At 36.7% G+C, this 14,179-nt stretch overlaps 2 protein-coding genes across 4 annotated transcripts in view; both read right to left on the bottom strand.

Moving 5' to 3' along the window:
- Nucleotides 1–729, bottom strand: part of LOC128701560 (carbohydrate sulfotransferase 11) — a 29,768-nt gene extending 29,039 nt beyond the window's left edge. Inside the window, exon 1 of the mRNA XM_053795312.2 lies at nt 353–729. The gene's annotated coding sequence lies outside the window, so the exon portion shown is untranslated. The remainder of the gene's footprint in view (nt 1–352) is intronic.
- Nucleotides 730–3,797: 3,068 nt separating this feature from the next.
- On the bottom strand, nt 3,798–14,114 carry LOC128701561 (protein LLP homolog). 3 transcript variants are annotated; one of them, XM_070101571.1, is made up of 4 exons: nt 13,978–14,114; nt 12,265–12,430; nt 8,403–8,613; nt 3,798–3,819 (listed from the first exon to the last, which is right to left on the bottom strand). In XM_070101571.1, exons 2-4 carry the CDS (start codon nt 12,404–12,406, stop codon nt 3,813–3,815), a joined length of 360 nt encoding a protein of 119 aa, XP_069957672.1. In that variant the 5' UTR covers nt 12,407–12,430; nt 13,978–14,114; the 3' UTR covers nt 3,798–3,812. The 3 variants fall into 3 exon arrangements, with proteins under 3 accessions (XP_069957672.1, XP_069957670.1, XP_069957671.1); XM_070101569.1 differs by lacking the exon at nt 13,978–14,114 and adding an exon at nt 13,880–13,977; XM_070101570.1 differs by lacking the exons at nt 3,798–3,819; nt 13,978–14,114 and adding exons at nt 4,946–4,967; nt 13,880–13,977.
- Between the last annotated feature and the right edge of the window lie 65 nt (nt 14,115–14,179).

Raw genomic sequence — 14,179 nt, forward strand, 5'->3', positions numbered from 1 at the left:
TCAATGAAGAGTCGAGTTACCTTACAGCAAACAAAAATGAAAGTACTCTCACTTGTACTCTCCTACTTAAATGCCAGTTAACAAGGCTCAAGGGGTAACGGATGGGACTGCCACCATGCCCGGGTTCCCCACTACTTTGCTATCTTATTCCCTTTAACAAAGGCACCAAAGGTACCTCTGAATTACCCTAACATCCACAGAACTTTATACTGAATTCTAAGTGCACCTATAACAATAAAAAAAAATGTTCTCTAGTCACGCTTGAAACTCTAAGTTGGACTTATAACCATAAGAAACATAATTCACTTTTTGTAAGCGTCGACACGCAAACTTAATGTACAAAAACACTTACCTATATAGTATATAGGTACTCTCCCACACTTGCTCCAGATGACTTTCTCCTCACTTTTCTGTACATAACTCAGGCTTGTACTAGGGCGTACGAAAAAACCTTAAAAATGTGTGGAAACAGCAGAGTCGAGTCCCTTAGCCTGGCTTCATCACTCAGTAAGGTTATCACATTCTCCTCTCAGTTCTAGAGCTTCACACATCTCAGTAAGTCTTCACGAGACTAACGAACTCAACATGCACTCGACAGGTTAACTATAAATCTTGCCAATTGAATATAGTGGGTCTTAGAGCTCTCATGAACAATACAGAGTCTGTGTGTGGAGTGAGAGTGAGTGAGTGAATTTTACTCACTAAGGAAGCGGGTTGAGCACTGCTGCTGCCGGGGATAAACCTACCCTAGTTGCCACCTATTCATATTTGTCACATGGGCCTCTTCAATGTGGTATTACAGGCATAAAACTTCTAAATGTTTTGATTTTGTCTTCTTATGTCTTTTGACAAACACATTTTTGAAAAATATAGCCTAATTTTAGTACCGCTTTTCTAATTCCATGTGCAAAAATTGTTTAAATAGGCACTATCTAGAATCTTAGCATCATGAAAATAAATATCAAAGAAGTGTTAATAATAAAAAACAATAACTATGTACAGTAATTTTCTTATCTATGCAATCTACATAATTCGTACGTCAGGCAGACAATTATTGCACCCAGTGCTTCCTTGCCATTACAACGGGGTCAGTGGGCACGTGGTAGCTCTTCCCTTCAAGCAAAATTCCTCATTTATATGATTCAGCTTCACAAATACGCGAAACTACATCTTTTTTTAACACCTTTACACGTGTAAATGTTTATTTTTGCAAATAAAGTCACCGCTAAGTTTTTATCAGTGTGATTCTCTTCACCATTTGAATATCGTTTTCTAAAATGAGATTATCTTTCATTGGTATATTGTTAGTTTTCATTTAGGTTTATGTACCTAACATGCAAATAATAATGGTCTTGAGAGTGCAGGATGATATAGGCACATGAAACATTGCATTTACAAATGAATGATAATTGCATTTGTGTACTTGTGCTTAGTTACTTATTCTCAACTAATATCCTCTAAACGTGAGAATATATACCAATCCTGTTATATCATGTATAATAGGATATTAGGGGAAGCGCTAAATCTGTTGGGGATGTACATCGTTTGGGGAATGGGAGTCACTCAGGTTCGATTCAAGAATGGGAAGGCCATCTCAAATTCCCTGGATCCAGATTATTATTATAATCAAAAAGAAGCGCTAAGCCACAAGGGCTATACAGCCCTGGATCCAGAGCCCCAACTACGGTGCTAATGTGAGAAATCGTGAGAATGATGTACATAGCCTATCTTAGGTCCTTAATTGATTATGTTGCTCCCATGTTTATATTAGCTAGAGAAAGTTCTCTCCAACCCTTGGATTATTATAATAAAAAAGAAGCGCTAAGCCACAAGGGCTATACAGCATCCAACCCTTGGAGTTAATGCAAAATGAAGCTCTCAGAATTATTCTTGGTGTCCCAGATCTACAAAGGTTCTTAATATGAGGAAGGAGCTTGGTATTTCTAGTATCAGTGATAGGATTGTTGAGATTAACACTGTACTCTGTATTAGAATGTTAAAAAATGAACCAGACACTGTCACAATGAACCTTACTAAGTGTCTAGAAGTAAATACACAGACAGGGCCGGATTAAGAAGTCTCCGGGCCCTAGGGCCTAGGCTATTCAGATTGGCGGGGCCCCCCCAACCCCCAGCTTGGGGGTTGGGGGGGGGTTGGTGTGAGCCTGTTTAAGGTCTAATTAAATACATTCTGGCTATTTAGATTAAATTTAATAGGGAAAGTACATCAAGACAACCAAAACCATTTACCAACAGCCATTATAACTATCTTGTTAAATCATGCATTTTAAAGAGAATAAACTCAAGACAGCATAGTATTACTAGATTAGGCTATTAAAGTAGTGACATCATGTACCTATTATATTCAGCATAACCACTACAGCACTATTATTCCCTTTATAAATCACTGACCATTATTATCATTGCATCATGTATAAGACTATCAAATCATATAAACTCAAGAAAGTAAAGAATTGTTTATATTCACAGGCACTTCTTAAATAAACTTTTTTCTGGATTTCATATTGGCAAAATCATCAATTATATTCTGAAAATCAATATTTCTTGTTAGATCAGACTCAATGGTCAACAAGGCTAGGTTACACAATTTGTCTTGGCTCATTGTTGAACGGAGCTGGTTTTTCACTCTTTTCAAAACAGAAAATGAACGTTCTCCTTCACAGTTAGTAGCTGGAAGTGTTAGGTAAAGGCGATACACTATGTCAACATTAGGGAAGGTTTCTGAGATACCTGCATTTCTTAAATGTTTCAAAGCAGCTGAGGGCGCACATTTTTCAGGTGGAGCTTTAATCTGATTCATATACCCAGAAAAATGAACTATTTCTTCAACAAATGTGTCCTGAACATCTGCTGACAGGTGTTGCAGCTTCTCTCAATTCTGCATCTGGCATAATAGTAATTTTGAACAGAAATCCAAACTTGTCATTGAGATTCTGGAAGATTTCTTTTCTTTTCACCAATTCTGTAATCAGTGAATCCAGAATGACGAAGTATGTAGCTGTCTTACATTTCTGCCTTGGTAGCAACACAATTTCATTGTCTGGCTCTTCAAAATTGCGTTTCCTCTTCCTTGACCGCTGATGATCAGCCTGGTAACTGTAGTCTTTCACCAGCAGTTTAGCTTTCTCTTCAAACATTTCAAAAGCTTCATCATTGCGAAGTGAGCTTACAAATTCCACTAAGCCTGCATAGAGGTTAGCACAAGTAGCCATTTCAATTTCAATTTTCTGAAGTGTCTTGTTCGTGGCATTTAACCATTCCAGTATACAGTCCCAAAGCACACAGAGTAAGGCCAATTCAAAATCTTCCAATTTTGATGCTAAGCTGGCTGCTTCGCTTCTTGTAGTTGCTGTCTGGTCTTCATCCTCTGCTATTTGGATCAAAGCAAAATGTATTTCAGCAAAGCTGTCTTTCAAAGCATGTGTTGCATCATGCTGCGCTGACCACCTTGTTGTTGATAATGATTTGATGACATCTCCATGAATGGTTGACTTGAGTATACTCCACCGATGCGTTGAAGCAGAGAAAAAATTAAAGAGTGCTTGTAAAAGTCCAAAAAATGAAACTGCAGCGACACAACACTCTGCAGCGCATGACCCAACAAGATTAAGAGAATGTGCTGAGCAGGGCACATATTCAGCAAGTGGGTTGATTTGCTTGATACGGGCTTGCAATCCATTATATTTACCCGACATGTTACTTGCATTGTCGTAGCTCTGGCCGTGGCAATCCATAATAGAGAGATCATGTTCAAGCAGAGTATCCAGTACTACATTCATCATTGTTTCTCCATCATGGCCTGAAAGAGGAATGAATTTTATAAAGCGCTCTACAGGCTTACCACTGGAGTCGACAAAGCGAACAATGAATGTCAATTGATCTGTATGTGAAATATCTGGTGTTGAATCTACACTTATTGCAAAGTATTTTGCAGTTTTCACAGCTGCTATGATGTTATTGAGGACCTTCTTAGTCATCAGTTCAATAAATTCATTGCATATAGTAGATGACATGTAAGATACAGTGCCTCTTCCTGCATTCCCAAGGCGTGACACATGATTTGCTAAGAATGGATTGAATTGTGCTAACAGTTCTATGATCCCTAGGAAATTGCCATTGTTTTCCGAACCAAAAACCTCATTTTCTCCACGGAAAGCAAGTCCTCTTAGAGCTAAGAATTTTACAACAGCAACAACTCTTTCTAGAACTTTTCTCCAATAAGTGCACTCTTTTTCAGTTTGATTTTCCAAATGAGAATCCAATAAGCCTTTTTTCTGTGCAAGAAATACACTGGCTAAAATGCAGCTCCTGTGAGTGGTGCTGTTTTCATGTTCCTCGAAACGCTTGGAATTTTTCCAGTCATTGAACCCCTGTGTGAAGGTATTTTCTTTGGTAGAAAATAGCTTGCATGCTGAACAGTACACTTTTCCTGAGCTTTCAGAGTATACCATCCATGATCTTTTCACAGTTTCTGAATTTGCAAGCTTCCTATAAAACATAGATGACTTTAAACAACGACGACTTCCATCATCATAAATCCTTGTTGATTTCCTAAAGTCAATGTTCAGAGTTTGACTGAAGTTTTCTGCAATGAAAGCATTACGTAGAGAATCTGGGATTACATTTGGCCATGAGGCAGGATCTTTTAAGACAAATCCTGTGGATGAAATGTCCGTTGAGACATTGAGAGGAGACACAAAAGAAGTAGATGCTGGCTAAGAAATAATGGAGGGAGGGCTTCCTGTATGATCTGACGTATCTGCAGATTCAACTGTACTGGTAACATCAGAAACTGTTTTCGTGAGCATGTCTGTGATCTTTCTGCAGCTTCCTACATCTTTCTTTTTCTGTTCTTCTTGAATTTTCTTCTTTCTTTTCTGTGACCCACTCGCATAAGAACATCCAACATCACGTTCACGAGATGCCATAATGAGGATGTATCACTGTCTGTAATCATGCAAATACAATACAAATTTTTCATTATCAATTATTATTAATTTTTTAATTATTATTAATTTTTTTTCTGTCAATTGGGGGGATATGGCCCTTGTAGCCCCCTTTCCTCTGGCTGCGCATCTAAAAATTCAAAACGTTACCAGAAAGGAGTCATATACAGAACTTTTACCATAGATTAAGTTAGTGATTTGGGCTACGAATATTTTACTAATTCATCCTCCTTGATCTCCAATTTACTTAAACAGAAATCATACTGAGTCCAAGAACAATGCACAATGGTATTTATATTACCATTTTCATGACTAAACTAATCATTATGTTTTGCATGATATATGGCCTACCACCATAGATAAGGACATGAGAATTAAAGAATGCAGGGACAATTTTCAGTTTCACCCAACCAACGATTTTCTGATGTGGCTTATGTGTTTCTGGGGAAATATGTAGTAAATTAATTGATGTTCTACATCACTTCCGTCGCAACTTGAAAACTAAGCATTTGCGACGGAAGTGATGTAGAACATCAATCAATTGAGATCTGTTATTGAAATGATAAAGACTTAAAGACAGGACAAAGTGCTTTTAAAACCTACAAACGGAAGTCAGTTTGCATTTTTAGGTTTTTCTTTATGGTATTTTTACCAAAAATGCATCTTTACTGGTCCATGTGTCTTTACTGGTCAAGTAACCCTATCAGGTACCTCCCTTAACATTTAGAGGCAAAAACAAATATTTATCCATACACATCAATGTCTATCAACAACACTTCAGTTAATTTGTCACAGTACAAGTCTAGATAACGTGTAATTACTACAGAAAATTGGAGAGGAATCTCCCATACTCACCCATTAGCGGGAAAACACAGCTGTTCTGATGTAAACAAAGGCGTGTTGAGTGTTGCCATCTATGGTTAGGTTTATTTATTTTTATTTTATTTTATTTCATTATTTATTTTTGTTTTGATTAATTTTTAAAAATCAATTTTACTCTCCAAACACTTGAACTTTTTAGGTAGGGACCCCTTTGCACTTGCACCATGTGCACAGTCTTGGATGAGCCCCTGAACCCCTTGGACCGCGGGGCCCCCAAATGCGCGGGGCCCTAGGCAAATGCCTAGTTTGCCTATGCGGTAATCCGGCCCTGCACACAGATCTAAATGGATCGTGAAAATGTGCAATTGCATTAAGTTTTATAACCTGCATGAACTGTATCATTGTAGACAAGAGCATTTCACCCCTCCATGGAAGATGTGTTCATTTAATATCACATACCTGCAAGTGCCTCCCAAGCAGCTCATTGCTAGTAATCCCTTCCTTAAATCACTTGTCAAAGCAACTGCTCAAGAAGAAATTTCCCACCTAGCTGGTAGTAATACATTATCACAAGTTATATACACTGATGGATCTAAACAGGAGTCTTCTGGCAGGGCTGCATCTGCTCTTGTTGCCACCTCCCTAGTTAAGAGCGATAATAAACTTGTTGAACTAGGCATAAGAATTAACAACTGGGCTTCTACATTGCAAACTGAATTGTTTGCAATCCTAATTAGACGCTAAAGCTAACTTATGACACTGAGCTTGACTCTGTCATCACTGAATGCTCTTAACTCATATAATGACTCCAACAACATGCTCATTGGAGAAGCCAGGTATAGATACTCAAAAATCAGGGACAAAGGAATTAATGTACAATTGCTATGGATCCCATCACACATTGGATTACTCCTTCATGATAAAGTTGATATGTCAGCCAAGAAGAGTACCCAGAAGGAGAATGTAGAATGTGTCTAGCATTAGGAATAATATTAGGAGAGAAGTAAATAATGAAAATGATTGTTATAGGAATGCAGTTAGAAGTCTGGGTAGATCTATAACCCACTATGGTAACATGAACATAGATAAGTATGTTTATGGAGCAACTTGCAATGTGAACAGACTGACTGATGTTGTAGTGGCCAGGCTTAGGCTTGGTTACAAGTACTTCTGGCAGTTTGGGAGACACACAGATGATGATCGAACTAAATGTAAATTATGTGATCAGGCATATGGTCACTGTCTTGAACACTAGGTGCTTAATTGTCCACTTATTGAGAAATACAGAGATAGACAGTATAATAACCTATGTGACGTGTCAAAATATCTTATTAATGAAAATAAGATACCAGATATATTAAAACAAATTTGATAAATTTGCTTGTAATAGATAAGTGAACTATAGATATGTAGATATAAATCCATATGTAGTCCTGTTAACCCTTTGGGGCCTAGTTCCTAGGGCTTTTGTGTATCCATATGCTCTTGCGCTACCGTCCACAGGATGGATATGGGGTGCACAATAAACTAGCCACTTCGGTGGCAAAATCTAAATCATCAGGATCAAGAAACTTCCCTTGAAGTGCTATAAAAAAAAAGCTGGGTCAGGACCCCCCTTCGAAGACACGTATGCACCAGCTGGGTATCTTTATTGACAAGATGTTTTACCTGTTCAGCAGGCTTCTTCAGCAGAAATACAAAGGAGACAGCAGAAATTTAAGAGCCAGAAGCAGGTTTGAGGGTCAGTCCCTCAGCCTTGGTGCTCGTAGCTTTGATGAATGTACATGTTTTTACTCAATAGTACTGTATACCATTAATATAGATGTACTGTCTACAGCATGTATTATGTACTATTTGTCTGTGCACTGGAAGTCTCAGCTCCTGTACAGTACATATGTACAATTTTATTTAATCAAGGTTAACACTCATTCATAGGATTCATGTAGTGTCTGAGAAATGGCAGGCAATCAGGCTCAAAAGGAGGATAAATCCAGTTCTTTGGATCAAGAGCCCCTCACCAGCATCAAGGCTAAAATAGGATTCTGATTCTATGCATAATGTATACCACTAGTCTGGTATAATATACTAATTGTATCAGTACCACTAATCTGGTACATTACTATATTTATACCAGACTAGTGGTACCAACACAATTAGTATATGGGTGTGAGGCATGCACTTTGGGTACTGTTGCAAGAAGGCTAGAAGCAATGGATACACATTTAACAGCACTGTGTGTAGTGTATGCATTATACTGTACATAGAATCAGAATGTTATTTTATCCTTGATGCTGGTAATGTGCTCTTGATCTAAGGAAGTGTACTTATCCTGTCTTTGAGCCTGACTGCTTGCCATTCCCAGACATGAACCCTGTAAATCCTTCCCTTGATTAAATAAAATTGTACGTATGTACTGTACAGGAGCTGACTCAACCCCTGCACAGACAAATAGTACGTACTATACATGCATGCATACTGTAGATTTACACATACATACAGTATAACAGATACAAGAAATTTTATTACCAAATTAACTGGATTTCAAGAAGTCCTAAATCTACATTTTCAATATGGAATCATTATGAGGACTGGATAAACAACTGCTTTATATTACTTTTTTATTCTCTTTGCTTTATTTGCTTGCTGTCTCCTCATTTTCTTGGCTTTGCGTTGGTGCATCCATCTGGGTGGAATAACATTCTTTTTTAAGAGGGCTCGAAGAGAAGTGCTGGCAGGAGTTGCTTGAGCCTCTGACTCTTCTGATGGTGTTACCTGCATTTCTTCATCCAGAGATTTAGCATTTTCTTTTCCCATGGCTTTCACGACTGAAAACAAAAGAATGTCATAGTATAATTTTTTTTTTTAACATGCTGGTCATCTCCCACCGAGTCAGGACGATCCTCCCCCCCTCCCCCCAAAAAAACTAACCATCATTCACACATCACTGTCTTTGCAGAGGAATGCAGATACAACAGTTGAGATGTCATTTCAAACAGCAAATATCCTAAACCCTTCCTTTAAAGTGTATGCACTGAACTGGGAGGTACAATGCCTGCACTATGAGGCAGGAGTATAAACGTTGCTCTGGTATGAGTATTATGAAGAGAGAAAAAAAAAAAAAAAAAAAAAAAAAAATTTAGGAAACATAATGAAATGAAAGGTCTACTGCACAGTAATGAAAGTGGAAAAGAGGGGTTGTTTAGGTGGTTTGGTCATCTAAAAATGAAACAAAGAAATGCTGACAATTGAGCTTATAAATATGGGGTGGATGGAAGGAGGTGCAGAAGACAATTCTGGGAGGGTTGGAGGCTTGCTCTGAAAGGTAGGGACTTGAGGATCTAGTAAGCAAGTGTGAGAATGTTTGATTGGGGCGAGTGGAGAGAAGTGACCTATGGGATACAACGTGCTGTTGGAGCGTAAGCAAGATAATACTGTGTAAAGTAAAAGGACACAAGTGCAACTAATGTGACATTTTATTGTGCCAACGTTTCGCTCTCCAGGAGCTTTATCAAGCCATTACAAACAATACGTGGACACAGAGGGTATATAAAGGCTCAGAGTGAGGTGCAATACTAGTGAGGTACCATTTCGATGTTCACTAGTGGTGGTAGTAGTAGTAGTAGTAGTAGTAGTAGTAGTGACAAAAGTAATACAATATGGTAGAGCAATTAATTCGTACATGAGTAAAAGGATATAAAAGCTATTACTTGGGTAACATAAAAATAGGCTGGACAAATATAGACTGGAAAGAGGCAGGTTGTTTCAGTGTTCACTCTCTGTAATGTGCTTTGTGTAGTATAACAGGAGAGACTATGTGATGGCAGGGTTTACTGTTTTCAGGAGGATTCTTGCTAAGACTTCGGAGATGGTGAAGCTGCCGTTGTTTTGTTTAATTGTATTCGAAACAGCGATCAGTGCTGATTCGAGGCACTTGCGTCTGCAGAAATTAGTTTCTTTGATCACTAATTGGGCGTCTCTGAATTTCATGAAATGATTGGTGGTGTACAACACCAAAATTCCACCAATCATCTCATGAAATTCAGAGACGGCCAATTAGTGATCAAAGAAACTAATTTCCACAGACGCAAGTGCCTCGAATCAGCACTGATCGCTGTTCCGAATACAATTAAACAAAACAACGGCAGCTTCACCATCTCCGAAGTCTTAGCAAGAATCTTCCTGAAAACAGTAAACCCTGCCATCACATAGTCTCTCCTGTTATACTACACAAAGCACATTACAGAGAGTGAACACTGAAACAACCTGCCTCTTTCCAGTCTATATTTGTCCAGCCTATTTTTATGTTACCCAAGTAATAGCTTTTATATCCTTTTACTCGTGTACGAATTAATTGCTCTACCATATTGTATTACTTTTGTACTTTTGTCACTACTACTACTACTACTACCACCACTAGTGAACATCGAAATGGTACCTCACTAGTATTGCACCTCACTCTGAGCCTTTATATACCCTCTGTGTCCATGTATTGTTTGTAATGGCTTGATAAAGCTCCTGGAGAGTGAAATATTGCCACAATAAAATGTCACATTAGTTGCACTTGTGTCCTTTTACTTTACATATTGTCGGTAATTCTACCAACTTTATTACAAGATAATACTGCATACATTCATCCCTCCAAATTTGCATTAGTTACATTCCTAGAAGCCCAATGAAACCACACTGTGAATAATACAAAATTAAATCTGCACAACAAATTTTAATTTGGATCTAGGTTAATTTTTTGTTTCAGAGGCCATATCTCTTTTATATAACACACTGAACTGGTTTATATTAACATTCATAAGAAATAATGATCAAAATAAGAGATTTGAGCATGGAAATCTACTGAGCCAGAAAAACTTGGATAAATGAATCAATTTGCTGATTACCCAATAGCAAAAATGTTGGATAATAAACCCTGCAAATAAGGAAACTCGGGAATTTGGAGGAAGTCTATATATCAAGAGATTCAAGGAATCCAATTAGCCTGCCTGTACAACTAGGAATGAGTGATACTGGATTCTTTCCTTGTTTAAGTCATTTTGACTTGGTGGAAAAACAGCCAATGTGTTATGTTTGCAAATGATGCAAAACTCCTATTCAATACATAACACAAAAATAGTCATATCTAAGAGCACATAAAATACAGAAAGAAAAGTCACTGGATAACATAAATGTAGAACTGCATGCCTGTAATGAGATATGTACAGTGGACCCCCGGTTAACGATATTTTTTCATTCCAGAAGTATGTTCAGGTGCCAGTACTGACCGAATTTGTTCCCATAAGGAATATTGTGAAGTAGATTAGTCCATTTCAGACCCCCAAACATATACATACAAACGCACTTACATAATTGGTCGCATTGGGAGGTGATCGTTAAGCGGGGGTCCACTGTATATGATCCACTGACAATTTTTAAAATAGCTTTCAGATATATGGAAGTCACGCCCTACAAATGCTGTTGAAAATGTATCATAGGTCAGAATTGCAATAAATATCAGTTTGGAGGGGTATGTTGTGTATCTTTATAAATATATGCTTCTAAACTGTTGTATTCTGAGCACCTCTGCAAAAACAGTGATTGTGTGTGAGTGAGGTGAAAGTGTTGAATGATGATGAAAGTACTCTCTTTTTGGGGATTTTCTTTCTTTTTTGGGTCACCCTGCCTCGGTGGGAGATGGCCGATTTGTTAAAAAAAAAAATCTAAAACACAAATAAGTAACAGAAAAAAAAAGCCAAAGACGAGTCACAAAATAGCACGGTAGCTCCCAGAGTTAAAAAATTGTAATAATAATAACAATATCTTTATTTCTACAAGTACATGTACAAGGTATACAGGCCTAGTTGACATCAGTGACATACTACATAGAAAGCCGCCTGTTGTGTAGAGCATTTCGGGCAAATTAAGTCAGTTTTGTCCCAGGTTGCAACCCACACTAGTAGACTAACACTCAGGTACCCATTATACTTATGGGTGAACATGGACAGCAGGTGTCTTAAGGAAACACGTCCTAATGTTTTCCAGCCGTAACGGGGATTCGATCTCCGGACCTCAGTGTGTGAGCTGAGTGCGCTAGTGATCAAACTACGGGACACCTAAGCTACAAAGAAAGGCTGAAAACATTAAAAATACCTCATATACACAGAGGAGAAAAAGGGAGACACAATAACCATATATTATACTGCATGTCATAAATGCTATTTATTAAAAAATATAATTTTTTTACTGTCATCAAATAGGAGAATAAAGGGCCACACCTGTAAACTGAAAAAGGCAGTACCAAAAGAATAGAATGTTGTAGAAGGAAGAACCTAGCAAGCAATACCACCAATGAAAACTCATTAAAATTGGGTGTCTGATTAAACATTTACAACTACAACTTCGGTAGATACATATAATTTTGGTAGATACATCACAATTTATCACACTCTTGTATCAGTACAATATATACAATATACAAAAATATTTACCTTCAGCAGCATCTTTAATCTGAACTTCACTTTTCGCCTTTTCTACGACTGCCATGAGTCTTGTCAGTTCTTTTTTCCCATATCTAACGCGCTTTATCCTCAGGCATTTACGTCTCCACTTGCTCCGCAAACTTTTGGCCATTTTTGATGAACTTAAGTTTTGTCCCTGTAAAATAAATCATTAGTGTTTACTGTACTTATAGATACTTTCCATATAAAAAAAATTGTCAGATATGGGTTGACTGTAACAGTAACAGCCTGGTTGACCAGATTCTGATCCACCACAAGGCCTAGTCACAGACCGGGGCACGGGGGCGTTGACCCCCGAAACTCTCTCCAGATATACTATATGTTCTAACCACATAATACTGACATACATAACAAAGATTGGAAAGAAAAGATTTAGGAATGGGATATCTAGAACCAATTGTCAAAATAATCTTAGTTGGTTTTAAATTTAGGAGTCTGTGCAAACCCCTAACAAAATGGGTACTGCAAATTCTGTAGACAATTCAAAATTAATCAAGCGCTACTTCAGTAAAATAGTTGAATAATTGAAACTTTTGAGATGTGTATTGAGATGTATTGTGTATTGTAGAGATGTGTATTGAGATGCACATTTTTAGAGGATTGATTGATGTCAAATCATAATTTGGCGGTAACTACAGATAAGAGTATGAGAATATCAGCGCATTAGAAATGAAAGTAAATAAATCAGAAACAATAATAATAAACTCTATTTATTTTCTTTCTCTCTTATAATTTCTTACATGGTTATGCAAAGTATTTCAGGCAGAACATAGAAAATATATTTTATGTACAATACATACAATGGCACAATATAAATATAAATATAAATATATATAAATATATATAAATATATATATATATATATATATAATATATATATATATACATATACATATATATATATATATATATATATATATATATATATATATATACATATATACATATATATATATATATATATATATACATATACATATATATATATATATATATATATATATATATATATATATATTTATTTATATTTTTATTATCACACTGGCCGATTCCCACCAAGGCAGGGTGGCCCGAAAAAGAAAAACTTTCACCATCATTCACTCCATCACTGTCTTGCCAGAAGGGTGCTTTACACTACAGTTTTTAAACTGCCTCGCATGGGCCAGTAGGCCTTCTGCAGTGTTCCTTCGTTCTTATGTTCTTCTTATATATATATATATATATATATATATATATATATATATATATATATATATATATATATATATATATATATATATATATATATATATATATATATATATATATATATATATACACATATATATATATTCATATATTTCTTTGTGGGGAAGCACTAAAGCCGTAGGGGTCAGAGTGCTGCCTAGGTAACTGGGAAATAATCACGTTTGATCCAACAAAGTGGAAGGTAGCTCTAATTCCCTGAATCACGAGCCTTTCACATATATTAATATGTAAAACAACTATGGTCACTTAAAAAGCGTGTATTTATACATGAACAAACACTGAGGTGCCCCCATGAACGTATTTTCAATTATACCACAGAAATACCACATTATTTGACCTTAGTGAAGCATCCATGACTCAACCAGACATAATATACAACGCAGAAAAAAATTATAGACATCTGAAATTGTAAATGAGGCGTAAATTATGACTTACTAGAAGTGAGAGACAACCTCGAGGTGGAACCTGTGACTGAGACTACGACCCTACATTATTATGTCAATTATATTTACCAAAACACATTTATTTATATGATTATAATGAGAGAATTTATCTACTTTAACTTATTGGAACATTCAGGCTTTATCTGGCAAAAATGTCATTTTCTTGATAAATATTATGGCTGTTATCTCCGCAG

This window comes from Cherax quadricarinatus, chromosome 78 (genome assembly GCF_038502225.1).
Source record: "Cherax quadricarinatus isolate ZL_2023a chromosome 78, ASM3850222v1, whole genome shotgun sequence".
Taxonomy (NCBI): Eukaryota; Metazoa; Arthropoda; class Malacostraca; order Decapoda; family Parastacidae; genus Cherax; species Cherax quadricarinatus.